General features: G+C 30.6%; 2 protein-coding genes across 2 annotated transcripts; both read right to left on the reverse strand.

Moving 5' to 3' along the window:
* Positions 1-6,126: 6,126 nt before the first annotated feature.
* Positions 6,127-11,502, reverse strand: LOC107438328 (uncharacterized). Its single transcript, XM_016050594.4, has 2 exons — positions 11,175-11,502; positions 6,127-7,272 (listed from the first exon to the last, which is right to left on the reverse strand). The coding sequence occupies exons 1-2, from the start codon at positions 11,193-11,195 to the stop codon at positions 6,241-6,243; spliced, it is 1,053 nt and encodes a 350-aa protein (XP_015906080.2). The 5' UTR covers positions 11,196-11,502; the 3' UTR covers positions 6,127-6,240.
* A 4,433-nt stretch (positions 11,503-15,935) lies between these two features.
* On the reverse strand, positions 15,936-26,377 carry LOC110282960 (uncharacterized). Its single transcript, XM_043044236.3, has 2 exons — positions 26,249-26,377; positions 15,936-17,108 (listed from the first exon to the last, which is right to left on the reverse strand). The coding sequence occupies exon 2, from the start codon at positions 17,094-17,096 to the stop codon at positions 16,332-16,334; it is 765 nt and encodes a 254-aa protein (XP_042900170.2). The 5' UTR covers positions 17,097-17,108; positions 26,249-26,377; the 3' UTR covers positions 15,936-16,331.
* Between the last annotated feature and the right edge of the window lie 1,259 nt (positions 26,378-27,636).

The following is a 27,636-nucleotide window of genomic DNA, read 5'->3' on the forward strand; positions in this document are numbered from 1 at the left end:
GCAGGTTTATTTTAATAAATAATAAAATTAATATACACAGAAATATACGCAGATATACATACTAATATAAAACTTAATACAAACTTCACCCAGTTTAATGAGTTAACTAATTTTTCTTAAGTATAAAACATTTTACAATCAAATCTCATCATATTATTTTTAATTCAATAAAGTTGATCTACAATGATTTATATCACCATGGCTAATAAACTATTAAAACAATCATATAAAACCTGATAACAGTGCTGTGGAGAATCAGGAAAGTCACAACCGGTTTTTTTTCCTTTTTTTTTAAATATTGACAAATTTTTTATGAAATTAGTGGAAACTTTTAGATGTTTTAATTTTACTTTATAGTTCGTAAAATTTAGCATCTGGATATACTTTCTCTAACTTACAAATATATCTTGTTGGGTAGGAATAGTAAAATCAATTCTTTCTTTAATATTCCCTATCCAATTCTCATTTGTTTCCTCAATATTCCTTTATCCCATTCCTATTTGTATCTTCTATCTTCTCCAATTCTATTCCAATTGTTTCTTTAATCTTCTTCTATCCTATTCGTTTCAAATTTCTCCTATCCAGTTCATTTTTATTTCTTCAATATTTCCTTATCCTATTCCTATTTGTTTTCTTTTTCTTCAATCTTTCCCTATCCCATTCCTATTTGTATCTTCTACCTTCTTCGATTCTATTCCTATTGTTTCTTTAATCTTCTTCTATCCTACTCGTTTCAATTTTCTCCTATTCAATTCATTTTTGTTTCTTCAATATTTCCTTATCCTATTCCTATTTGTTTTCTTTTTTTTCAATCTTTCCCTATCCCATTCCTATTTGTATCTTCTACCTTCTTCGATTCTATTCCTATTGTTTCTTTAATCTTCCTCTATCCTACTCGTTTCAAATTTCTCCTATCCAGTTCATTTTTATTTCTTCAATATTTCCTTATCCTATTCCTATTTGTTTTCTTTTTCTTCAATCTTTCCCTATCCCATTCCTATTTGTATCTTCTACCTTCTTCGATTCTATTCCTATTGTTTCTTTAATCTTCCTCTATCCTACTCGTTTCAATTTTCTCCTATTCAATTCATTTTTGTTTCTTCAATATTTCCTTATCCTATTCCTATTTGTTTTCTTTTTCTTCAATCTTTCCCTATCCCATTCCTATTTGTATCTTCTACCTTCTTCGATTCTATTCCTATTGTTTCTTTAATCTTCCTCTATCCTACTCGTTTCAAATTTCTCCTATCCAGTTCATTTTTATTTCTTCAATATTTCCTTATCCTATTCCTATTTGTTTTCTTTTTCTTCAATCTTTCCCTATCCCATTCCTATTTGTATCTTCTACCTTCTTCGATTCTATTCCTATTGTTTCTTTAATCTTCCTCTATCCTACTCGTTTCAATTTTCTCCTATTCAATTCATTTTTGTTTCTTCAATATTTCCTTATCCTATTCCTATTTGTTTTTTCAATCTTCCCCTATCCCATTTCTATTTGTATCTTCTACCTTCTTCGATTCTATTCCTATTGTTTCTTTAATCTTCCCCTATCCCATTCCTATTTGTATGTTCTACCTTCTTCGATTCTATTCCTATTGTTTCTTTAATCTTCCTCTATCCTACTCGTTTCAAATTTCTCCTATTCAATTCATTTTTGTTTCTTCAATATTTCCTTATCCTATTCCTATTTGTTTTTTCAATCTTCCCCTATCCCATTCCTATTTGTATGTTCTACCTTCTTCGATTCTATTCCTATTGTTTCTTTAATCTTCCTCTATCCTACTCGTTTCAAATTTCTCCTATTCAATTCATTTTTGTTTCTTCAATATTTCCTTATCCTATTCCTATTTGTTTTTTCAATCTTCCCCTATCCCATTCCTATTTGTATGTTCTACCTTCTTCGATTCTATTCCTATTGTTTCTTTAATCTTCCTCTATCCTACTCGTTTCAAATTTCTCCTATTCAATTCATTTTTGTTTCTTCAATATTTCCTTATCCTATTCCTATTTGTTTCTTCACTCTTCCCCTATCCCATTCCTATTTGTATCTTCTACCTTCTTCGATTCTATTCCTATTGTTTCTTTAATCTTCCCCTATCCTACTCGTTTCAATTTTCTCCTATTCAATTCATTTTTGTTTCTTCAATATTTCCTTATCCTATTCCTATTTGTTTCTTCAATTTTCCCCTATCCCATTCCTATTTGTATGTTCTACCTTCTTCGATTGTATTCCTATTGTTTCTTTAATCTTCCTCTATCCTACTCGTTTCAAATTTCTCCTATTCAATTCATTTTTGTTTCTTCAATATTTCCTTATCCTATTCCTATTTGGTTTTTCAATCTTCCCCTATCCCATTCCTATTTGTATGTTCTACCTTCTTCGATTCTATTCCTATTGTTTCTTTAATCTTCCTCTATCCTACTCGTTTCAAATTTCTCCTATTCAATTCATTTTTGTTTCTTCAATATTTCCTTATCCTATTCCTATTTGTTTTTTCAATCTTCCCCTATCCCATTCCTATTTGTATGTTCTACCTTCTTCGATTCTATTCCTATTGTTTCTTTAATCTTCCTCTATCCTACTCGTTTCAAATTTCTCCTATTCAATTCATTTTTGTTTCTTCAATATTTCCTTATCCTATTCCTATTTGTTTCTTCACTCTTCCCCTATCCCATTCCTATTTGTATCTTCTACCTTCTTCGATTCTATTCCTATTGTTTCTTTAATTTTCTTCTATCCTACTCGTTTCAATTTTCTCATATTCAATTCATCTTTGTTTCTTCAATATTTCCTTATCCTATTCCTATTTGTTTCTTCAATCTTCCCCTATCCCATTCCTATTTGTATCTTCTACCTTTTTCGATTCTATTCCTATTGTTTCTTTAATCTTCTTCGATTCTAATCCTATTGTTTCTTTAATCTTCTTCTATCCTACTCGTTTCACTTTTCTCATATTCAATTCATTTTTGTTTCTTCAATATTTCCTTATCCTATTCATATTTGTTCCTTCAATCGTCCCCTATCCCATTTCTATTTGTTTCCTCAATCTTTTTAAATTTTTGCTGGTTGTGACCACCCAAAGACTAGTTAAACTAATTTTACTTATTTGAATTGATATTATAATCATCATATTCAACATTGTAGCAATCTATAACTTTTCCAGTTTATAAATGTTAACTTATATTTAAAAACTGATGCACGTTCCGATTATGTAAACAAATGTTTCATTGACAAGGAACTACACTAGAAGTGTGCTTTTCATATTTATTTAGAAGAAAAAGTACTTTTTTAAACAAAATTGGAAAATAAATTACACTTCCCTGAAATAAATGACCGGGCAGCAAATTGGGATGGTTTAAGGGTAAAACATGCGAAATAAAAACATGCTTTAATAGAGGTTGTTTTACAATGCTAGATAACATTTATATTTGCTATTTTACAATACCCTGATTATAATATAAAATAAAATTTATGGATATCTCTTTTTTTTAAACATTTTTTAAAAAAATATGAAAACATCATAGAAAATTGCTATAAAATTTTTAAATTATCGTATTATAATTAATCATATTTGGTAACTTACGAAATTTTCTACATTTTGTAAGTTACCAAATACGATTCTCAACATAATTATGAAAGAAATTAAAATGTTTTTCGCCTATACGCAGTATGAAAGGACTAATTTAAATGCTCAGATTTTGCGCAATTTTAATTTTTTTTCTTCAAATTTTAAAATTGCATTTTCGTTATTAATTAAAAATTGCTCAAAAAATTTTGTTTAATTTTATCTAATATTTTTACAATTATAGTAAAGAAACATGAGCAAAAATTTTATTTATTTTCTATAAAAATGCGTATATTTCCATAGATATTAAGCTAGTTTTACGAAATTTTTATGCAGTCAATAAATATATAAGTAATTGATATAAGTTACAAGCTTATTGATTGATTTTCTAGCACAGAGCATTCAAAAACACACCTTTTCATTCATAACTTCTTGCGCATGCAAATACAATGCGCTTGCGCTTTACAATTCATTGATAGGCATGCGAAATTATAAGACCTAGATCCTTCTAAAGTTATAAAATAATATTTTATGTTTTTCTTATAAGAAATTTGAAAAATGTCAAAAACTGAAAGTGTCTGTTTCATTATTTTAGGGAAGTGTATTACAAGCTAATTATTACGTTAAAAAAATTAAAATGATTAAACGTTAGTTTTGAAATAGTAATTATTTTAGTGATAAATGCATTTTATTTGAAAAATAAAAACAATATTTTCTGGATTAGGATCTGTAAACAAATTGAACAAAGCTCATTAATGTAACGTGTATGTATGCTTTTGTACGCATATTTTTATTGTATACACTGCAACTATAATAATATTGGCTGGCACGTTTCTTCTAAATTGAGAGTAAAAATAATTCTGAAGTAGTAGCCCCTTGCACCAACTGAGCTTAGCTTTACACGGCTAACCATCTATATTGTGCACTTTTTACGTTTCCACGAATTACTACGGAATTTGGGTATTTTTAGAAAATAATTTTTCTAGAGGTAGTATAAGGTAATGTATTCATATTTTAAGGTAAATAAAAATTATGAGATTACCACTACATATGACTAATTTGAACAGATATAATTATTGTTAGATAATGGATTAATCATGCATTTAAGTCTTGATAAAGGTTTCGTGAGAATTCCGTTAATTTTAAAAATTTTCACCCCTAGTTCATTTCCTCTATTGATTATATCTAAAAACAAAGTTACAAAGAAGAGTATAATTTTATATTACTTTAAATATGAAATGCAAGCAAACAACTAATGTAAGTTTTCAACTAATTTGTATCAGAACAAAAACAAGCTGTCATAACTTAGAAAAGAATAAGTACAGTTTGTCTACGGTAAGAACTCCACCCGTCACAAAGTCTGACGCCGCCTGCTCATATGGAAACAAGAATAGCGCACTTCTCTTCACTTTAACACAATAGACCGTAGCTAAAGATTCCCTTTCTCTGGCCAAAACCTTTCCTAAACAATGACCCCACACCCTACTTGAAATAATTATACCTCGTAACCATAGTCACCGCCACGGATCCAGACGAATGACAAGGGGAATTATTACTTTAGACCAGAGGTCGCCAAAGTGGTCTATATAGACCCCCAAGGGTCTATTTAACAAAAGCAGGGGTCGATCTGAGACAGGGGGGCGAATGGGGGTCGATCCGAATCGGAAGGGTCAATTGTGGGTCGAAAAAAGGAACAGTTCTCAATACGCAAATCACACATACCTAATTAAGTATGTAAAATTTGTGAATTTTTTTTATAATTGACTCAATATCAGTTTCTTTATAAAACATAAATTAATAAACGTATATTTATTGGGGTGAAACAAGTATGTACGTACCACCGCGCAGTGGCACGAACTCAGCGCAGTTTCTAAGTCATATGCATATGTGCGCTTGTCCAAATGTCACGTGTGACGAGGATTGACGTTACAAATGCAAATATCATACGCAGTTTCAACTATCTTTGCAAACTGTGTTGAATATTTGCAGTGTCATTATTAAAACTTTCATAGTTTTGGATAATTAATTGTTTCGATAAAATCATTCGTTTGGTTTAGATATCAATTTTAATTATCAATGCATAAAAAAGAAGATAGGCATTAATGATATGGATTAGTACAGCCCGCGACAAAACTATAGCACACTTTGTATTTTTTTACGAAAATTACAAAATTGACCAATTTTGACGAAAGTTAAAATTGACCAATTTTGAACCCAATATAGCGAACCTTGCAAAAGAAACACCAGGCCCACCCATCTTATTGATCAAGAAGCAGTAAATCTTTAGTTACTTTACTTATTATATCTACTTGTGCATAATTATTTATTATTTAATAATAAGGTATTTAAATTTCAATATTAATATATTTTTCATAAAACTATTGTTACATAATGAACTATTACTTTAATAAATGTTTAAAATCATAAAATAAATGTACAAACACAGTATCTAATAGAGTTTTATTTTTTAATAGAAAATTACTTTTGCGGGGGTCGATGGAGATTTCGAAAAATTATATAGGGGTCGATAATCAAAATAGTTTGGCGACCCCTGCTTTAGACAAACAATACATTTACTTTCATTTTCTCATTTAAATTTTTTTTTCCTGGTCGATATCGTAAAAAACTCACCATGAAGTTATGTGATCTAGATACACCCATCATTATAACTTCATTACCGCTTCTTTTTTAATCGGTATATTTTCCTACACTTTTTTGCAAAATTATCGTAAACCATATTGTCTTCACATTTCTCGCTGCGAAGATAAAACAACCCAACGAAGAAGTCATCGCGCTTCGAAAAATACAAAACATAATTCTCATCTTCGCCTTCACACATCATGTTTTCTAAATTCTGATGATTGCAAATGGCGCAATGTGGATTTCGGTAATACTCCGTGTAGTTGTAGGAGTCATCATTTTTGGGGATTCTGGTCAGAGCCATATAAGCCAGACACTTCTCTCGGATATTGTCATCAGTCCAATCAGACGCACAATCTGAAATTATTCCAAAATTAAAACAATAAGGCACAACTGTTTTCAATTCTTCCGGCAGAGACGTGAGCAAATTAACAGAAATGTTCTCCTTCTCGTCCTCCATAAACCATGACCACCTAGTTTTATTATAGTACAAGTTCGGTAATGAAGATCTAACAACTTTTTCAGATTCACTTTCTAAGACCAAATTCCATGGTACCGGCTCTTCTCGACTATACTTTTCGTTGCAAGCAAAGCAATAGTAGTTCTTATACGTAATACCTGTTATGAGATCAGTAACGGGTATTAACAAAAAGGGATCGTCATTGCCATAACTTTGGCAAAGTTCTTCAGTGGTTTTGTCATTTTCCAGATCGGGATTACATTGGCTAATCAATGGATAAAAATAGTTTTTCTGCTTTTCATCTTTATATTGGGAACAATAAACGTCTTCTATCGGTTTTGTATATCTGCGTCGATATTTTGAGTCGACGCAGCATGTATTGAGAAGACTGCATGAAATTCCACAGTTGCAGTTATATTCCTCAAGAGTATCTTTTGTTCTGGGTATATTACAAGAATCTTTTCCTTTGCATGTTCCATTTAAAATTTCTATATCATCGTATATCACATCAGATAAAAGGATACACCAGCATTCCAAGCTGACAAAAATTCCAGATATCATCAACAGAGAAATAATTTGAAATAATTTCCTCATGGTCGGTATAACCTAGAAATAATATTAGATATCAGTAAATATGAATATCTGTTACAAATAGTCTTTAAAAACGAAATTCTTATCAACTTAACTAATCTTGCAAAAAGGGCATACATGAACTGTTTTGTAATGTGTATACATACTGCGTGGATGATTAACAGTACGAAACTAAATCTAGATGGCGCTAGCGGTTAAAATTCATTGCAGTACTCTTATTTTCTTAATTTATGAATTTTTACGTCTAAGTTTAAGAATATCGTCAGTCAATATATTGCTTTTGTACTGTCTATAACACGACTTGTATCATTTTCATTCAATTTGTAAATCCATTTAACTATAGCTGAGGGCATTAAAAAAACTAAAGATAACACTCAAAATATGGCAACCCTTTCACTCTACCTACGCCGTGATGATAATTTCTTTAGATTGATTTATGGCTCACTATTTTTTAGAATCTATACGTCTTAGGAATAATATTATGAGGTACGTCTTTTGAATGATATTAGGAGATAAGGTATTATGAGATACGTTTTATGAATGTCAATACGTGTAACGTCAAATACAATCTCAACAATGAAACTTCTTAGAATATCAAACCTGTTTACACACCATCTCGTGAACAGAACTAAGCGGTGGAATACACCGGAAGTTTTCAAAATTCCGTTCAGCTTTTAAAATTTTGTAATTATTTACACTCAATTCACCGACCGTATTTCTGAGATCATTACTAGCTCATTTACTTTCCACGTCGTCTGATTGGGTCGGAATAACGTTTTGTTTCTACCATGACCATCAATTTAAAGAAGAAAAACAGAGAGAGGAAACGGTGGTTGTATTATGAAATTATGAAGATAAAGTATTTCATGAAGTTAGATGTGAAGAAGTTGGATTGAAGTTAAATTAATGGCATAATTTGTATTTTAAAATATAAGTAAGGCACTTTTCTCTCACAAAAAAAAACGCTCTTTTGTTTTTGGGTAATCTTATAAAATAATGTACTGTGTTTGATATTTTTTGTGAAAGAATACACAATTTGGGAGAAGTTGTATCAAATTTTCAGTTTCTAAAGGAAAAGAGTTTTCGATTTAATATTTCTTAAATATTCTGTGTTTTCTCCTTTTCACAACTAAGACTATTTTTCTAACGAACATAGAGTAATTTCTTCTAAAAAATTTTGTCTGATTTAGATGATCAAATACTTTTTCTTTGTAATGAGAAAACAGAACATAAATGTATGTATTTTCATTTTCTTCAATCAACTCAACTGCAAAATATGCTCATTTAATTACCAAAATTGTGCTTGCATCGAAAATAAGAAAAAATAGTACTTTAATAAATTAGAATTGTTTGTTTAGCTTTTTTTTCAGACAAGTAGGTTCTTAAAATTAATTTTTGACAATTTTTTTCATTATATATTTATCCTAATATAATGAGTATATATCCTAACGAATATTTATATATATATATATATATATATATATATATATATATATATATATATATATATATATAGAATATATATATATATATATATATATATATATAACGTCGTTGCCGAGTGGAAGGATTAAAACAGGTCATAGGTCGGGAAGGAGGGTACAAAATTTATTTATTAATTATTAGACAAGAGCAGTCATGAGAATGAGTAAAAGTGCACATGAAAAGTTGCGCTCCTTGGTTATATGTTAGGGAAAATCTTGCGAAGTAAAATCCGTAAAATGTCTTAATTTAGGGAAAGAGGGAACTCTTAGTAGTTGCTATTGGTTTATGAAATAGATCGAACGTTTCCCACACAAGAGCAAAGGGGAAAATGTCCTGCTCTTAATTATATGCATACTTCAGCCAAAAGTAGATTTAAGAACAGGATGTGGCTTTTAAAAGTGTGAGAAAGTATTTCGTTTAGAATAATTAATTAGGAATAAAGTAGGAGTTGTTTTATAGCAAAGAAACTAACATAAAAAGATTAATAAAAGCTTTTATGTTATATATATATATATATATATATATATATATATATATATATATATATATATATATATATATATATATATATATATATATATATATATATATATATATATATATATATTATTTAGGCACTATTGTTTGGTCTGTTTAGTCTCACAAATTATCTTTAAATCTAACTCGGAAGACAACAGACTAAATTAACTAAAATATTGGGACAAATTTACTTCACTAAAATATTTTTTGAATTACAGTAGCCCTCGTTCACATTTTATGGGAATGGAAAACAGTAAACAACGAAAACGTGTTATGATTGTCTTGATTAAATGAGAACTTTAACCTTTGACTAATTTACCACTGATTTATTTTGTCAGCACTGTAGTTAGTGTGAGTAAGAGATGATAAAATACTTGTTGTCACACATTCTCAAATCTAAAATTGTGCAGGACTATTCGAGATAAAGCCTCTGCCATAGAACAGCAGTCAACGCTTAACTTTTTTTTAATTACTATTACTAAGCAAATCATTGATGTTTGTACATTTGTGGGAGAGTAATGATTTGAATAAATGGAATTAAAAATTTAGGATTTTTGATCAATATAGGATTTCCTACCTGTGTAACTAACATTAAAATTGATCACTATCAGTCAATTTACATATTACCCTTTTATGACACCTTAATCAGTTACCAAGGATCCATCGCGCTTTTAAAAAAGTTCATAAAATATTAAAAATGAGAGAAAAACCAGACCAATTAATATATTTATGGCTCTTAATATATGTTGTTTTTCAAAAATATAGCGATATTTCAAAAATATAACTAAGTAAGTAATTAAACTGAAAAATATGCGAAACGGAAATTACTCCTCGATTAAATTTTTCTAACATCCGTGGGAACACCTGCTAACACATTTTGTCCTCAAACGCATTCAAAATTTTCCTAAAAATATAAAACGAAAATCGTGAAAGGATATAGATATAGCATATAATTTTAAAGACTCTCCAACTGTTCCAAAATTATCCGATTTACTAAAAAATAAATTCGAAAAACCTAAATAACTTATGTTTTAAAGATATCCTGAATATTTCGGCTGAAATTTTGACTTGATTTGAATTTTTTAATGAAGTAATACCTAGTACGGAAACTATATAAACAAGAAATAAATTAATATAGTTTTAAGTATATCCTATATATGCCGGTCAGGTGGCAGAGCGATTCACAAGCCTCACTACGGAGCCAATGGTTGCGAGTTCGATTCCCGCTCAGAGCATGGATGTTCTGTCTGTGTATTGTCCTCTGCTGTGTGATACGTGAATGTAGCTCACCCTATAAACGAATATCTGTAGTAGTGTAGCGTGGGTAATGTTGCTCGTCTGCATGACTAATGTTCACAGGTGCCCTCCGGGTAATGTTAAATGAGCAGCACTTCCGGTATCTTCTGAAGCAAAAGATCGAGAGTTCAGTGCCTGCCATTAAAAAATAGTATATCCTATGGTCACTCTAAAAGCATATCTGATGGCCAATATGCTACCATTTATGAAATAAAATTTGCCAATGAAGCAATATATGCTACGGAAACTACACCAATAATATATAAATTGATGAAATTTTAAGCATATTCTGCAATTTCTATAATCAAATCTGACAGTCAAAGTGCTACCGTTTCGATAAAATAAGTTTGATAATGAAGTTACACGTGCAACTTTCAATGAGATGTAAACAAATGATCACTGGTGGAGCAGTTTCGCCCTTTAGCGTGGAGGCAGCAGGTTCGAATCTCGTCGTAATCCTAATAGCAATTGTCAACGCAACTGTTGTTTTACTATCAGAATGACTCGATATAAATGCAAACATTAGCAGCTATGCTATTATTATTGTTATTGAAAAAAAATCCCCTTAATAACAGTGTTTAGATATTATTACAAAATAAAACTAAAATGGATCTTACCTTCATAAGGGAACAAAGCATAAGTTTTTTCACTGTAACTGCAACCAAAGAGTGAAGAATTTTCTTTTTCAGAATTAAGATATATCCAACGACCGTGCCGATTTAAACGAAGTTCTGCAGTTTAAACGCTTTTACGATATACTATGTTTCACATTAATGTGGAAATCTCAGAAAATCCATAGTAGTAATTCAAAATAACTAAAAAACTAATAAAGCAATATGCCATCTTTCTTCACAACAGCATTTAAATTATAATTTACATGAGTCATGCACTTACATTCTAGAACTGAAAACCTCCCGTCAAGTTACTTGAAAAGTAAACCGGTTTCGCTCAGTAGCCTCTTTTATCATAAAACACAGAAAAGGGAGCTTATCTTACACTTGATTTCATTAGGTGGTTAAAAAAGATGTGAGAATAATCAACAAAAGAGATCTTAACAGCGCAACCTTCTTTTTTCTTCTTTTGATTCATGCGTTTGGCATTTAAGTTTTTAACTTCCCGAAACAGGTTCAATTTTAAATAATCAGATATGTCTGCAATATTTAGAATCTTTCCGTTGTAGAAGAGGGTGACTCAGGAATTAAATTTGTGATGCGACCTACGAAACATGAAACATGTTGATTAAAGAATGTATTATTGAGATTAAAATTGAAGCACTATAAGGTTTGTTTTGTCGCTTCCTATTGACATTCAATTAATAAGGATGTATCTAAAGAAGAAGAAAAATTTATTTCGTTAAATTATGGAAATGATTTGATTACCTTTTTAACTACGCTAATTTTACATGGCTTTCTCATCAGGCCACACGGTTAATAACTACAAGCTAAATTTGCAAATATTATTCAGATTTTTCTAGTTTTTAAAAGGTTTAGCATGATGCATACCCTCCAACTTATGAAGATTTTGAAAATAATTCTTTCTAGTGGTAGCGAACCAAAGTAGAAATTTTTAAAACAAATGGATCTCTCATAAAACTTTTATCAGAACTTAAGAATCTAACCATATGGCCTGCACTTTTATAAGTAATAGTGGACAAGTTACGCTAAAATTAATTTTTTTAAATATTAAGACATTAATTTTGCTACCGTCTGAAAAGAAGATTTCTGAAACTACTAAAATTCCGTAGCAGTTGGAGGATATTGATGTATTGCTTGCTTGCTTTATTTAAATAAACTGGGCACCTGGGACGCGAAGTGGCCCCTCCATTCATCTTTAAATTACATACCGTAAGGTAATATAAATTGATTTGGCAAACAACAAAATTAAAAAGTAAGCAAAATTAGTCAAATAGTTACAAATTTAAGTATGTTCACCGTTTTTTAAATTATCATGGCGCGTGTGAAGCAGTTGGCATTTAGCAGTAAATCAATTATCATCTTACTGCCACATGGGAAAATAATTATTTGGCAAGATAATAAGTAGGCAGGCTACTAGAATACATTTCCTTCTACAGAGCAAACGATGGCAGCAATGCTCGTATTATTATTGGAAGAAAATTCTTAATAATAATTATGGTTGGGTATTATTAGAAAACAAAACTGAAATACCTCTCATCTTCTAAAGCAGAGGTCGCCAAAGTGGTCTATATAGACCCCCAGGGGTCTATTTAACGAAAGCGGGGGTCGATCTGAGACAGGGGGGACGAATGGGGGTCGATCCGAATCGGAAGGGTCGATTGTGGGTTTAAAAAAAAAACAGTTCTCAATACGCAAATCACACATACCTAATTAAGTATGTAAAATTTGTGAATTTTTTTTTATAATAGACTCAATATCAGTTTCTTTATAAAACATAAATTAATAAACGTATATTTATTGGGGTGAAACAAGTATTTACGTTCCACCGCGCAGTGGCACGAACTCAGCGCAGTTTATAAGTCATATGCACATGTGCGCTTGTCCAAATGTCACGTGTGACGAGCATTTCGACGTTACAAATGCAAATATCATACGCAGTTTCAGCTATCTTTGCAAACTGTGTTGAATATTTGCAGTGTCATTATTAAAACTTCTATAGTTTTGGATAATTAGTTATTGTTTCGATAAAACCATTCGTTTGATTTAGATATCAATTTTAATTATCAATGCACAAAAAAGAAGGTACGCTTTAATAATATGGATTATTACAGCCCGCGACAAAACTATAGCACACTTTGTATTTTTTTACGAAAATTACAAAATTGACCAATTTTTGTAAATTTCAATATTAATATATTTTTCATAAAACTATTGTTACACAATGTACTATTACTTTAATAAATGTTTAAAGTCATAAAATAAATGTACAAACACAGTATCTAATAGAGTTTTATCTTAATTAACGGAAAATTACTTTTATGGGGGTCGATGGAGATTTCGAAAAATTATACAGGGGTCGATGATCAAAAACGTTTGGCAGCCCCTGTTCTAAAGCATTAAACTTTCACTGATTACTAAAGTATAAAAACTTTTTCCTTATAATGTATCCATCGCAACTTGTGCCTCATAACGAAGTTTAGTGACGTACGTTCAATGTGAATAAAATAAAGCCTGTATTCATTGTATTTCACGTTAAGGTGCAAAGTTCAAAAATCCACAGAAATAAGCACAATAATTAAAAAAATGAAACAGCCTCCTCTTCTCGCCGAAGTATTTAAATTATAATTTATATAAATCAAGCATTTACCGTCTAAGAATTGAAAATCTGTCAGTTACTTAACCCTTTGACGGTTATGAAAGAGTTCAACTCGCAATCGAATCGTGCCTCATAATGCACGCAAACGAGTTCCGCTCGGGAGCAAGATTTCGACCGTAATGGTTAGTAACGAGCACTACTCGGGTAGTGAAATTTTTCCCCAATGCGTGCTGACGAGCTGAGCTCGTTCGCCATAATTATTCTGCATTGACTATGTTAAAAATGAAAAGTACGTAAAAACTGTTATTTATGTACTACGAATACTTTAAGAAATTTTTAAACGCGTGAGGCGAGCTATCTACCGCATCTAGAGAAGCCAACTTGCTCCGCTTTGTAAAATAGTATTTCCTAGTGATAGCGAAAGTCAAGTTACTTTCAGTTTAGTATTTTTCCTTTTAAGTAATTTTTTCACCACTAAATATCAAAAACTATTAGTATCATATAAAATGCAACGTGAAAGCAACGGTCTACTGGTTACTCTATTAAAAAGTAAGCGTAACTGTCCTTCTCCAACGAAATTTACTACATAATTTGCTACCACTTTATTATAACAATTCCAGAAAGCGGAGTCGTTGGCATCGCCAGAGAAGGGTGACATTTTCGGTAGAACGGCGGTGGAAAATAGCTGCCACTTTCGACTACTGTTTGCTCGTAATACTGCGCGAATTAATGAAACGAAAACTGCTCATTTCCCTGACCGTCAAAGGGTTAAAAGGCAAAACTGGTTTTGCCCACTAGTCACTTTTATCATAAACACCGAAAAAGAGATGCTTATCTTACAGCAATATTTATTTACTTGATTTTTTAATACATGTGGTTAACAAAAATAATCAACTAAAGAGATTCCAATCGCGCAACCACTTAAGTTTTTTTTTCTCTTTCGACGCGTGTGCTTAGCATGAAAGTTGGTGATTGCGAAAACAGGTTCAATTTTAAATAATCAGATATGTCTCCAATCTTTAGAATCTTTCAGTTGTGATCAAAGTTGATATTAAGTAATGAATATGTCGTCGACTTAGAAGTTAAGCACAATAAGCCGGTTATATATACGTTTAGTTACATACTATTGTCACTCAATTACAATAGAGATATTTAAATGTTAATAACAAAAAATTTTTCGTTGAGTTATGGAAATGTTGGCTTCTTTAATACAAATTCTTTAACATTATTAAAACATTACATATTTATATATTAACTTTACTTACATATTTATAACTTTACTATATTTATAACTAGTTTGTAATGTAAGCTCAAGGCTACATTATAAACTTTACTTATTTATACAAATCATGCTTTTTCAACTAGTGCTTTATTTTTTTTATTTAAAAATCAGGTATTAAAATGAAGCGCCTTTTAATTATTTTGGTATTACTAGTTTGCATCTTCAGAGAAGCATAATTAAAAAAAAAAAAAATTTTAAAAGTTCTTACTGTTACACTTATGTTAATAATATTTTAATAAAAATATTTTTTGAAATTCAAATAAATATTTAGTTGCACTAAGTTCGAACCCAGTGACTCGAATCGATTGCTAAATCCATATGGTTTTTAAGAGGACAAGTTTTGTTTTGATTTAGAGTGACTCTCTTTCCTGTGATTTTTAATACGTTTCTTTTTCCCGTCAGTCTTCATCTAAATGTAGTTTTTTTTTTGTGAAATGTCTTACACAATATTTCTAACAGAGAAATAATTGAAAGATTTGTATTATATCATGATATGCAGAAAATTACTAACAGAGAAATAATTGAAAGATTGTATTATATTAAGTTATGCAGAATATTACTAACAGAGAAATAATTGAAAGATTGTATTATATCATGATATGCAGAATATTACTAACAGAGAAATAATTGAGAGATTAGAAATGATCATATTCTTGATCGCTTCTCGAAACATAATTTTTATGAGCATCCACATAGTTTATTGATTACTCGAAAGTATACGACATCATGGACTTTAGCAACAACTAAAATTGTAAGACATGATAAAATTGTAAGAAACATTTGTGAAAATAGGTCTTTACTAAACGATTTCTGTTCCATAATTGAAATATTTGTTGTGGTTCAGTTTAAAAAAAAACAAAATCTGTACATCGCAAGACTGCTTTTAAAAGTTAAATATTTTTCTTTTAAGATACAAATAACTTCTAAACTTCTAAATTTCCCTCACACCTAAATACAATGTGTGTTAAAAAAATGATTTTCGTAGTAAAGAACGTGAATTGTTTTCTACAATCAATGTCTTCTTGGTCTGTATATGTTTCGGCATTTCTTCGCGAATGAATCATAAACCATTTTGTCTGGGCATTTATCTGTTTCAAAACTGAAAAGCCTAACAAAGAAGTCCCCTAAGGGCAATAATCCGCCTGGTGCACTAACAGGATACTCATCGTCCAACGCGCAAACCATGTCATCCATATTCTCATAATTGCAAATGGCGCAATGCGGATTTCGGTAATACGAGTAACTGTTATCAATTCGAATTCTAGTCAGAGCCATGTACGCCCCCGCACTTCTTTCTTACATTTGCATTTGTATAACTCGACGCGCATTCTGAAACTATTCCAAAACCGTAACAATATGGCAAAATGTCTTCTAATCCTTCCGGTATTGAAGTCCACAGACTGACATGGGAGTTGTCATCCAAGACCCATGCCCGGGAATCATACACGTAATCACGCACGATCGGCATTGAATCTGATTTGTTTACTTTTTCTAAATCACCTCCAAAGGCAACATCCCATGGTATGAGTCGCTCTTCACCTGAGTTTTCATTGCAAGCGAAGCAGTAGTAGTTCTGATAAGTGATACCTGTCAGAGGATCAGTGACAGGTGTAGCCAAGAAAGGATCAGAATTAATTTCTGCTAAAGCTGAGTAGCTGCAGAGTTCTTTCATGGTTTCGGAATGCCGCAAATCAGGATTGCAACTCCTAATAAAGGGGTACAGAAATTTGCGATTATGGCTTATCACTCTGCATTCAAGGTTCTTCTGATTTTTTCGTTTAAATTTTCGTTTGTATTTCGAATCTACGCAGCATGTGCCATGAAGACTGCAAGTCTTATCACAGTTGCAGTTGTATTTCCAGGCTTCGTTTGATCTGGGAACTCTACAAGAATCCAAACCATTGCATGTTGCATCCACATCTCTGATATCCTGATATACTACATCAGTCCTTTGCATCCAGCAGAGTTTTGTACTTGTCCAAAGCAGTAGCACAAATGTTGGTAATGATTTCCATTGAAGCTGCATGGTTGGTTTTACCTAAAAAATAAGAATTATTAATAGTTTAAAATAATTGCATTAAAGTAAGACCGGGGCACAAGATTACAATACAACAAGTGTGCAGTAGTTGCCCTCCAACTCAAAGCTACCTCTTAAAAGAATTGAATTTTTCATGTCTTTTAAAGGGGGATAAAATAAAACGTTTTCCCTGAACTTCATATGAGGTAATAGTTCATTTGAGGTTAATTCATTGAGGTAAAATGCCTCTTTCCTATTTACACTGGCGTGGTATTCTCTATACACTGTTTTATGTGGTAAAGTACAATTCTTCGTTATGTTTGTTATGCAGAAATGTTTCTTATTTTAATTGTGTGTGTATGAGATTCATTTCCACATCCGGGCAAAAAATAATAAAATACAAAAAACTTATTCAAATAACAACATAAAATTTAAAAAAAAACAATGCTAACCATGACAAGCTCAAAACGTTGAAATATTTTTAAATCCATTTTGTTATTAGAAAATTATTTAAATTTTCGATGTAATGTAAAATAAAACAATAAATAAACAATGCAAATAGGAAAATAAAATTTAAAAAAAAACATTGCAAACCGTGACAAACTCAAAACGTTGAAAGATTTTTAAATGCATTTGTTATTAGAAAATTATTTAAATTTTCGAATTTTAAATTCTGTAATTCTATTCAACCTTTCTCTTACTGCAAATGATGTGGAAAAATTGTGAGATAATTAAGGAAAAAAACTGAATGGAGAAAGCTGCTCGCTTACTGTTATCAGAGATGCCAACTGCTCCGTACGAACCGAAATAATTAAAAAAAAAACGGTAATTAGCTACGAACTAAATTTTGCAAATGTTTTACTATTTCTGCTTATTTTTTGAAAGGTATAGCACGACTCTAATGCTTTAAATAGATGAATTATATAAGTCTACGAATTATGTAGAAATAGTGGTGGATAAAAATCTACTGAATTGAATTTATTAAACCAAAAATCGCAATTAATAAACTACCACTTTAAAATATATCTTTGCTGTCCGGAACAAGTTGGCATCTCTGTGTTATGTATTCTTACGGCCAAAGGACAAAAGTCTTGAACATTTTGTGAGTTTTCGTTTATGTAGAAAAAAAAATTTCAAACCTTAAAACTACAAGATGAATTCGAAATGCTTGTTGAATTGTCTTATAAAATTAAGGAAACAGTAGATTGAAACAAGACACTTTAACAGAGATTTAAAATAATCGACATTAGCTGCACTACACTTTTGCCATTGGCTGTAAACAGCAAATATTGAGACTGTACATAAAATCTTCTGTCGGTATTGTTCAAAATACTGCAATCACTTGCATGCGCTAACTTAGGGGATAGCTTTCTGTTTAATTCTAAAGCATTTAAACTTCCAAAGAACACACTTTCACTACCACTTCACTCATTTTCATAGTCACTTTTAAAAATTTGAATTGTCCTTCATGCTTTGCTCTTTTTTGATTCTCACATTGAAGGTGTTCAATTATGAATAGATGTTTTTTTCATTATTGCGGTTATCTAAACAGCACTCTGTAGTGAAAATAATTTTGAAGATATAAAAATTTCATCATGAAATTTTTATGATTGGTGGGATTTGATTGATGGAAGGCAGTATTAGTAGAATATTTATCCTCAAGATTATGATAAACCCTAGTTGAAGAATCAAGTTATGATAAATAATAGAAAGATTTTATTTTCGGAATAGGAATCTTCATTTTTATGTACAATGTGGAAAATTAAAAAAAACAGACCTCCCTGAATAACTTTTCACCTAATGGTCAAATCTTCTCTTTCTGGGACGCAATCTTTTTGATTTAAGGGGGTGACCTCTGCCTATTAATTAGAGAAGCCAATAAAATTACGAAAGCAGACACAAAACGTACTTTCTCTAGATAAACATACCTTTATTTAGATGGATTCGGATTTCTGACCCCTAAAATATAGGGGTTATCGCCGAAATATGGTCCTTGTAGTATGGCCTGGAGGGTGGTCCTAAGTTTAGATCCCTTAATGCTAACTTTACCTTTAGCGTATTTTATCTTATCTTGAAAATATTTTAAGCCCAAATTTTTTAAAATCAATTATAAAATTTGTTTATCCAAAAATAATTCTATGAATAATACTTTTTATTAAATATTTATTATTTTTTATTATTTTATTTAATGATAGTCGAAACGTTTTTAAATTGTGAAAAGAAATTTTTTACATCATTTTAAATTAATGGAATTTTCCATAGCAAAATACGAAAGTCGGGAGAAGCCGGTTGAATTTTTCTTAAAAAATCAAATTTTAAGTGTCTGCCTTTTTTAAAATTTGATCAAGCTTTAAGTGTCTGCCTTTTTTAAAACTTGATTTTTCAGAAACTAATCGACCGATTTCGCTCAAATTTTATATTCTGCCATGTAAATTTATATTCTTTAAAATGATGTAAAAAATTTTATTCTTTACAATTCAAAATTATTAAATAAAATCATAAAAAGTAGCAAATATTTAATAAAAGTTATTTTTTTTGCATGAAATTATGTTTGAATAAACAAATTTTATAAGTATGTGGAAAGATTTTTCAATTCGCTTAAAATGTTTTCGAATAATGGCAAAATAATCAAAAAGTTTAAAAAAAGTACGTCTTCGTTTTCTGATTTAGTAACTAAAAATATCGTCCGTACTAATTAGTATATTTGAGGTAATATTTCCGAATTATTAGGAATGCGTCTTAGAACGTGAAGATCCGTTCATTAGATCAAAAGTTGTTATGGGTGGTCCTTTTTTTTATTTTACTTTCTGTACACTTAAATCATAAAATATAATAAATTTTGAAAATGGTAAGGAGGATTTGGTTGCTGGGCTAAGCTTCCACACGATATTTTATAAGTAGTTTACGCAGACTATTTAAAAAATGAACCAGTTGTGCACACTGAAATCAAAATCTATTTTAAAAGTTATTGTGAGAAATTTATTATACATATTTGACAATTGGGGAGTAATCTGTAGTGACTGACAAGTAATTTAAAACAAACCAATAATATTCATTAATTTAACAAATTTTTACGCATTACACTTTCTTATTTATACTAGATTTTTATTCAATGGCTCTTTCGTAACAGGTTGGCCATCATAGTGGTCTCATGAGACTAACCATACGAAACCGTGTGGAGGCTTTCAGTTACAGGAGGTGTTGCTACTACCCTGTATTCCCTAAACTATCCTTTTCTTAAGTGTAAAGGGTAGTTTTTCCATTGACAGAGATAAATATTTTCCAGTGGCAGTCTTTTAATATGTATATCATTTTTTATTTACTAAATTCCATTTATAGGGTATTTACATACCACTACATCGAAATAATTCAAACTCTTTTGTGCTACACCACGTTATTACAGTTTAGAGGTATTAAGCCTCTTAAAAAGTTTGCAAAAGTTACCGAAAATCAGCAAATTTTAGTTCGTAGTTTTTTAGCTTTTTGTTTCAAAAATATTTTATCGATTCTGAAACTGTTGACAATTTTGCATAATTTTTTTCTATTTTAAAGGCTATTTTACGCTTTGTATTTTTAATCGTGTATAATTAATGGCAATTGAATTAGTCAGTTTAAATAATGTTTTATTTTCATGAAAAATAATTCATTGAATTAAAAAAACATATTCTTCTTTGGTCATCAACTTAGTAGTATTAAAAAGAGAGAGAAGAAAGATACCGTAGAAATAGTAATGCGGTGTTTCCTCCAATGTGAATTGCAGCCACCAAATCGTGCTATGATACTTGTCTAAAGTACAATTTGCCATTGTTATGAATGGCTAAAGTATATACTAATTCTTATATTTCATACATTGCCTAAAAACACCGGGCATTTAGGTTATTGCTGGCAATATATATTTTAGAAAGACCCAGCGTACAAAGTTACATTTCGTACAATTTTATCATTTAAAAAATATATTTTTTAGAAAAAGTGTGATATGTTTGCATGCCTTGGCAAAGCTATTGTATGTGTAAGAATAGAATTAGATTTACCCTAGTAGATTAGAGTTTTTAATTAAAATAAAAAATTATTTGAAATATAAGAAGTCTTGTTCCAGAAATCTTTTGAAAAGTTTTCTGGCATATAAGTATTTTATTACTTGAGACTAGTAGATTTTACCAAAATGTGAAGTAATAGACTATAAAAATGTTCTACAATATGCTAAAAATACGTTAAAGATTAAAGTTAAACATTGTTATGTAATAATTAAAAATAAAGCAAAAAATTTATGAAATTTGATTTTTGAAATCTTTTATGTCATTAATGTGTTTGTTTTCTTCAAAGCCACATATTTCTAGATAAAAATCACCTCTTTGCCATTTCTTAAAGTTCGGATCTTAGGAGAATATGTATTCAAAATTAAATATATAAAAAAATTAAACGCAATTTTAAAATATATTTTAACAAACCATTTTTTAAAAAATCACAGTTCTACTTCAATTTGTTGTTTCCAATCCCCAAGAGGTCCTTCCTAATTAGACCAATTCCATAAGTCCAAAAATGCCCAGAAAGTCTAAAAACAGATGAGGTTTTGAAAAAACCTCGTCGATCTTAAAATCGATGCAGTTTAGAATGTGCTCGGGCGAAGCCTGAGCAGTCTTACATTTAGTGCAAAGTCCAAAAGTCTTTTGCCCCTGAACATACGAGAGACACCTCAAGTGATCACTTGCAAAGCGAGATAAACAAGTCTGCTGGCTTCTAGGTCCCCCAAAAAGCAAGGCACTTCCAGGTCGTTTTCTGAAATACCAATTATGCAGAGGAGGAACCCTCCAGAGGTCCATAAACATTTTTTTGCACTCTGCAAAGACCTCATTGAAAGTGGAAGGTAAATCTGGCTGTAAAGGTTCTAAAGAAGCATCTTTAGCCAGTGAGTCCGCTATCTCGTTACCTTTGATTCCAACGTGTGATGGAATCCATTGGAAGTGTACCCCAAAGTCCGCTGAGAGCCTGAGGAGCATCCCCAAAATTGAAGCCGCAGCCCTGTCTTCAACATTCATCCAGTTGCTAAGGTGTTGGATTGAAGATTTGCTATCCGTCAGTATCCATATATGCTTAAAGTCAGGCTCAGCAATATTCTCAACATGTCTTAGGCCATTTTCAATCGCAATAAGCTCAGATCTGAAAACCGAGCAAAACTCAGAATTTCTAACTTTGAGACTCAATGTGTACGTGGGTGTTTTAATAAAAACCCCACTACCTGAATGACCTTCTTCGCTCTTGCTGCCATCTGTGTATAGTTGTAAAGCATCTGTTGGTATTTGGCTAATAGTTTCAAGAGCCATTTGTCTCATAAATTCTGGGTTGTCTTTACTTTTATGGGCCGGGTGCAACAGCTCTGTATGGAAATGGATACCAGAAAAATCAGTAACAGGGCTAAAACATGACCTCAAGGAATGAGGTTCAATTCGGCAGGGGTCTATTCAACCATGAGTCTAGTTCAATTTCAAATTAATATAAATGAAGGTGTTATTTAAATTGTGAGTTAATTCCACTAGTTCGAAAATTTAGCTAGCTTACCTGCAGAGTTGCAATACGTAAAAAAAATAATACAAAAAGACAGTTTATTATCTCAGAAAAAACCAGGCCTTTTTAAAAAACAAAATTTTACGAATCACTTCATATTTTCATTTTCAAGAGATAATAAATTGGCACATTAAAATAACGCTGATAATCATACACATAGCTGCCAACTCTTCCGGTTTTCCCGGAAGATTTTAATTTTGTATTTTATGTGGTACTAAAATTCTTGTTATTTCACTAAACTTTTTGAATTATAATAATAATTTTAAATAAGTTTGACCACCACTACATATAAATAATTACAACAAATGTATAAAAGCATACTAAATATTTACGACAACGAATTTTAACCTAGTCAAAATATAAATATAGTTTTGAGTAAGATTGTTTCTCGGTAATTGTTTTACTACCACTTGGAAAATTCATTCTCAGGAAGAGTGAAAGTTGGCAGGTATGCATACATAAACTGACATCTAACTCAGTGAATTTACATTTTTTAAAGTAAGTAACTTAAGTCTTTTGCGAAAAGTTTTCTGACGAATGAGATGCTTTACTTCCTTTTTAATTTTCTGCTTAGTTTTTTATACTTATATTTTGAAAAAATATATAATTCCGCTTCATGCGTCTTCTTTCATATCTTACGTTAGAGATAAAAAAAATAGGATTTTTTTTCCAAGGATCGTAATATATTTTCTGATATTTTGGGGAAAATGTTAAATCGTGTAATAAAAGTTCACAATATTTTTAATTAAATTCTGCATCTAAAAATATTATATTTAAAATTAACTTTTGATAAAGACTAAGTGAAATATTAATTTAAAAAAATAATTAAATTTATTTCAATTATTTTGAAGCTGCTCAAATGCAAGTGCTACCTAAAATGCAAATGCCACTCAAATGCAAAGGCTACCTTTTTCTTACATTGCAGTTGCTATGTTGCATACCTTTGAGCAAAATAATAAAATCAGTTCTATAATAACTCTATGTAAACAATCTTTTTTTAGCAACAAATGTTATGGAAGATTTTACATAGCAAAACTGTTGGTACAGTTTGAAAGATAATGCTTGAAACTATTGCAATGTTATTTTCATACCCACGCAAAATTTACATCTACCAAATTGAGCGATAAAACTTAAAACCTTTTTCCTTTTTTTATACCACTAGAAGAACAAAAGTATTCTTATATAAATATGTATTAAAATAATTTATTTCGAATAATCTAGCTAATTCCTGTAACTAAAGTGTAGAGAGCAAAATGGCAGGAGTGGTAATTACCAGGAGGGCCACACTTACTTACACACATTCTTTTAACTCGTCCCACCTTTGTATGTATTCCCAAACTTTAAATATTCATTGGTGTTTGCTTTCTCGTTGTACTTGAGTCCCTAGGGGACGGGTGATTCAGAAAAGTATTCGTACAAAATCAGAATCAAGTTATAATCAAATAAAAACGGTAAATGTGGTAGTTGCTAATTTGACGGACTTACTTTGCTTTTACTTTAATTATTGCTAGTTTAATCATATATATAATCAATGTTAACACAAAATATAACTAAAAACTTTTATTTTGAACAAAGTAATAGTGAATTAAATAAATCAAACAATTGTAACTCTGCCCACAATTAAACTGCTAAAGAATTACCTTGATCACCAGTTTTATCTTTTTACCCTGATTGATACGGTTTTATGCTGGCACGTATTTGTGGCAGTCGGCGTGAAAGGGTTAATTTTACCATTTTTCATGCACTTTTTTATTACTTGTATTTTTGTTATTACCTTATAATGGCAGAGTGCCATTTTTTTTCCTCTCGCGAACTCCATTTTGCTCTCCAAACTTTATTTTTGTCATGTATGTTTCTTAGTCTAATTTCAGGATGAATGGGAAAAGGGCCGTAAGGCCTCAATCGCCCAGTTCCACTACAACGAACGAATGATTTCGAAATTGCGGTTAAAACAAGCAAAATATTAAAAACTTCCCCTCCTTATTTTTTATCGATACGAATATGGCATGATTAAAATTAGAACACCATTTCTAAAAGTTTCAAGCATGGTATTTCAAACTATGCAAACCGTTTTGCCATGTAAAATCTTTCAATACATTTGCTTTTAAATGAAACATTGTTTACGTAGAGTTCTTAAAGGAGTGTTCTCATAATTTTGTCAAACTCCGTATCTCTCGATTCATAGTTTAAAGATCAGATTTACTTATCTTCAAAATTCTACGCTTATTTCTCCGAAACTACAGTTCTTTTTCCCTGTGTTTCAAAAACAGTGGGTTGTTTTTGCAGCATTTCTTCCCTGTCTCATTCAAACACCTCATTTCTAACTTTTTATGAATTTTTTCATTTAAATCTTCAGACGTTTATTAAAGTTATCACTTATCTAATCACCGTCACCTTTTTTCTGCAGCCAAGAAAAAGACACTCCATATCGGACATTAATATCCAAAACAACATTTACATTTTCCGGAAAGAGTTTCCTTTAGCAGTCGTTAAATAAGAATTGAATTGGCTAATGTAAGTAGAGTTATTTCACTTAATAATACTATTATATTTAACATTATATGATACTTAACATAACCTCCTTTTTTCGGTGTTCTGTAAATTTCTCCTCGTTTTCTCTACATTTTGAACTTATATATAAGGAAATCTTAGTAATTGCAATTGGTTTATTAAACAAATAGCGCGATTCTCAAAAGAGCAAAGAAAATATGTCTTACTTTTAATTAATGCATGCTTGAACCAAAAATAGATTAAAGGACATGATGTGAATTTAAAAGTGTGAGAAAGTGCTTCCATTGGAATAATAAATTAAGAAATATATATATATATATATATATATATATATATATATATATATATATATATATATATATATATATATATATATATATATATATATATATATATATATAAATTATTCTCGCTTTATGGTAGTGAAAAACATTATAGATTAAATTTATTAATTATCTATCTTTTGGCAAACGAAGAAAAAAAAATACTCACATTACCCATTGACAGAGTAGCCACTTTCCATACAAATTTGAAAATTGGTAGAAAAAGATCGAGGAAGCAAAATGGTTAAACTAATTACCATTGGCTAAAAGTAATTTCTAATGCAGCAGAGATGCCAACTGCTCCGGACACGCCAAAATAATTAAAAAAACGGTAAATAGTTATTAAGTATATTTTGCAAACAGTTAACTATTTTTGCTTGCTTTTTAAGAGGTATGGCATGGTGTAAGTCTACGAAAGTGGTGAATTATATATGCCTACGAATTATTTAGAAATAGTGGTGGATAAAAATCTACTAAATTGAATTTATTAAACCAAGAATCACAATTGATAAACTACCACTTTAAAATGTATATTTGCTGTCCGGAGCAAGTTGGCATCTCTGATACAGTCTGAAACTAATGCCTAAAGAATTTACCATAACCTTAACAAGCTAATGCTACCAGTTTTTAAAATTTTCCAGACTGTATATCCACCATGTTTAGGAAACTATATCTCACAATGAGTAACAGAGATGGAGATAATTTAAATAAGACTTTTATTTATTATTCTAAAATGAAATAACAATAATACTGTATATACCTCACCTTCCAATAAAGCTAAAATGCAAGAACTTCCGTTGTAATAATTGATATTTACGTAATTGAGCAATATGTACGACGTAAAAAATTATCAAGCATCCTCTTCACAGAATATTCCAACGCATGCATGAAGATTCAAAACTATGCAGGGATTGTCAGTATGAATAAGAAACTAAAACCTGACTGGGCGGGTCTTCATTAGGTCTTCATAGATCATTAGCAAGGTGATTGTGACTAGAATTAAGAAGTGTATTTTCACTGCTTTGAAATGACTTATTGAAATATAAATATGGAAATTGCTTCAAAATTTGACTTTTGTGTTATGCTTCATTGTTAAACTTCTACAATTATTTTTAAGAAATGAATTATTACAAATGACTTAAAGTTGAAAGCACTGTATCTGCAACTATTTATTCAGTCAACGAACGATTAAAAAGGGCCTTGGGGAAAGAAATTCTTTACGTGGGCCTTTTTCAACCAAACGAAATATATTTCTTTAATTAATCGATAGGAAACAGAAATGAAAAATTGAACACTGTCGTCTAACATTAAAAATGCACCTAATATCTGAATTAAAATGCATCTTCTTTCTACTAATAAATGCAACAAAATGATATTGCTGCAATGAAACAGTGGTTAAGATACTGAACTGACATTGTGAAGAACTGGGAATGAAGTGGCTTGAAGCCCACCCAGCTTGTCTGGGAAGTAAAGGCAGCCTGTGCACGGGGCTGACCACATTGCCGCAATCATGCCGTTTGCTTCGAAATCATGGAGGCTTAACCTCCATGACTCCCCTGGCCCACAGCGAGCTGCCTGCGGGAATGTTTTATTTTTACCTGATATTTTAAGCTGACTTAAAGTAAAAAAAAGGCATCGACAGTCTCTTACTGAATTCAGGTAAAAGTGCACCTACTACGTAATATTTTAAACTGATTTTGAGTTAAAATTGCATCCACTACCTGACATTTTAATTTGATTTTGAGTAAAAATTACCTGTCTAAGCTCGCATATGCTACCATTTTTTAAATCCTGTGATAGATTTCATCTATTACCTGGTATTTGAAACAAATTTTGAGTTAAAATTGAATATATTGCCAGGTAAAAATCACATGTACTACCTATTTTTAAATGCAGAGAAAAAAGCACCTATTAACTGATCTTATAAACTGATATTAAATAACAAAAAACACATCCACTGCCAACTACTAAGTACAGAGAAAAAATTTATCTGCTACCTTATATTTTAAACTGATTTCACTAATTTCAAATATTGAAATTTATCATCAATGTAAATTTATATTTCTATTGCAATTTTGTTGAATTTACATAAAAAATAGTTGAATTTTGCAGAGATGTCCATTGAATCCTTTAAAATATGCCTTTAGGGGAGA

The sequence above is a fragment of the Parasteatoda tepidariorum genome, chromosome 5 (genome assembly GCF_982258835.1).
Source record: "Parasteatoda tepidariorum strain Cologne lab strain chromosome 5, Ptep-v5.0, whole genome shotgun sequence".
Taxonomy (NCBI): Eukaryota; Metazoa; Arthropoda; class Arachnida; order Araneae; family Theridiidae; genus Parasteatoda; species Parasteatoda tepidariorum.

Bases quoted from the DNA above. Each gene is read 5' to 3' on its own strand.
- LOC110282960 (XM_043044236.3), bottom strand. From the start codon at position 17,096: ATGCAGCTTCAATGGAAATCATTACCAACATTTGTGCTACTGCTTTGG.
- LOC107438328 (XM_016050594.4), bottom strand. From the start codon at position 11,195: ATGCTTTGTTCCCTTATGAAG. The intron at 7,273-11,174 runs GTAAGATCCATT...TATTATTTCTAG, and splicing joins TGCTTTGTTCCCTTATGAAG to GTTATACCGACCATGAGGAA.